The sequence below is a fragment of the Etheostoma spectabile genome, chromosome 23 (assembly GCF_008692095.1).
Source record: "Etheostoma spectabile isolate EspeVRDwgs_2016 chromosome 23, UIUC_Espe_1.0, whole genome shotgun sequence".
NCBI lineage: Eukaryota > Metazoa > Chordata > Actinopteri > Perciformes > Percidae > Etheostoma > Etheostoma spectabile.
The window spans coordinates 11916403-11918393 of NC_045755.1; the positions used below are offsets into that span (position 1 = coordinate 11916403).

Here is a 1991-nt window from a genome sequence, read left to right on the forward strand (position 1 = left end):
CCTCTTCAATCAGAGGTTCGACTATCGGCCGAACCCTTCTTTCTAGCACCTTGGAGTAGACTTTACCAGGGAAGCTGAGTAGTGTGATACTCCTGTAATTGGCACACATCATCTGGTCGCCCTTTTTGAATATGGGAACCACCACCCCGGTCTGCCACTCCTTAGGCACTGTCCCAGACTTCCACGCAATGTTGAAGAGGCGTGTCAGCCAAGACAGCCCCTCCACACCCAGAGCTTTCAGCATTTCTGGACGGATCTCATCAATCCCTGGGGCTTTGCCACTGTGGAGTTGTTTGACTACCTCAGCAACTTACAACAGGGTAATTGACGACAATACCCCATCTCTCAACATTTAATCTGGATCAAAATGATCCAGATTAAATGTTTTGAACAACTGGCCTCTGGAATTTAGCTCATCCATCTCTAACAAAAAACACAAATCTAAAAAATTTGCACTTTACACTTAATAATCATTACACTACATGCTACTATTTCATTTTTCAATTTTTTTCCTTTTGTTAATTACTTAATTTAAGCATTATATAAAATTATATGTAATTGCAATTGTAATATTTTTTTATTTCCTGCAGATGATGAGGTAACAGTTGGGAAGTTCTACGCTACCTTCCTCATCCAGGAATATTTCCGCAAGTTTAAGAAGAGGAAAGAACAGGGGCTGGTGGCCAAGGTGGCCCCCAAAACTGCCCTTTCTCTGCAGGTACACAAACATAGAGAGAATGTTTCCCCTTGATCATAAATCTGTATATAGTTGTCAGGAAATTCAAAAGACAGCAGTTGATGTTTCAGATTGTGACTTTGAGGGATCCCAAAATGATTAAAGGAATGTGAGGTGGGATAAAGTGGACAGCATATATGAGCCTTTTTTATTATTAATTTAAAATATATATTTCTGTAAGTACAGATGCCTTGTTTCAGAGTTTTGATCGCAAAATAAACATGCTGATCACTGTGTTAGTCAATGAAAGTGCAACACTTCAGTGTGTTTGCTCTGTGTGTAGGCGGGCCTGCGGACTTTGCATGACATCGGTCCAGAGATTCGGAGGGCCATCTCTGGAGACCTGACCGTGGAGGAGGAGCTGGATAAAGGCCTGAAGGAGCCTGTGTCGGCTGCATCCGAGGACGATATCTTCAGGGTAAAGGTTGGATACACACACCCTCACTCACTCTCCAGAGAGAGAGAGCGAGAGAGAGAGAGATGGATGATCGGCGTCCAGCTTGAAGCCATATTATTGCTCCATGCACAGATGTGGACATGCTTGCATGTGCTCAGAGGTTCAAAAATACATTTAAAAGGCCTCATTCTCCACCACATAGCTTGGCTACCAATTATTGCCGATACTGAACAAAATTTTAATAATTGGTCTATGCCTTTTAGAAGCACATCCAGTGGCTGCAAGATAAGAACGGTTGAGCACTGTAACTGTAAGCCTCTGACAGAAACATCATACGCACACACACACACACATTCACACACAAACACACAGACATACATACTTTTTCGCTCAAGGGTGAGTTACGCTAGTTATCAGCCTCCATTGTCATTGTCATTGACACATTCATGCACTTTGTTTTGTTTACTGCAGTATTTTGTTACTTATACGTACAATGTGTGACACAGATGGACTGAAATAAGTGTTTAAATAGTTAATGCCTGATGCATTCAGTCTCAATCATTATACTCCCATGGCAAAGATATCATATGTTAAAAATACATTTCAAGTTTTTAAGAATACATCACAAATACTGTATAACCTCTTCTTAGTTTGTTACACAAGGCCTTTGCTTTGCATTTACATCTTGGCTGAGTAAAGTTTTGTTGCTGGTGAATGTGACTGTAGACTGAGTGTTTGAGTGTAGGAAGATATAAAGATATTTTGACTTAAAATATTAATTGGATTCCCTGTCTTTTTCCACAATTATCACCTTTGTTGTCATTGTTCCTTTACACTCTCTCTCTCTCTCTCTCTCTC

General features: G+C 40.6%; 1 protein-coding gene across 9 annotated transcripts in view; it reads left to right on the forward strand.

Annotated features, from left to right (window-relative positions):
• cacna1c (calcium channel, voltage-dependent, L type, alpha 1C subunit) overlaps positions 1-1991 on the forward strand; it is a 199899-nt gene that overhangs the window by 191846 nt on the left and 6062 nt on the right. For 6 of the 9 annotated variants that reach the window (XM_032504750.1, XM_032504753.1, XM_032504751.1 and 3 more), the window contains 2 exons: positions 591-718; positions 1020-1160. In XM_032504750.1, coding sequence (XP_032360641.1) covers positions 591-718; positions 1020-1160 — 269 coding nt within the window. The remainder of the gene's footprint in view (positions 1-590; positions 719-1019; positions 1161-1991) is intronic. The other 3 variants (XM_032504756.1, XM_032504757.1, XM_032504758.1) reach the window with 1 other exon arrangement.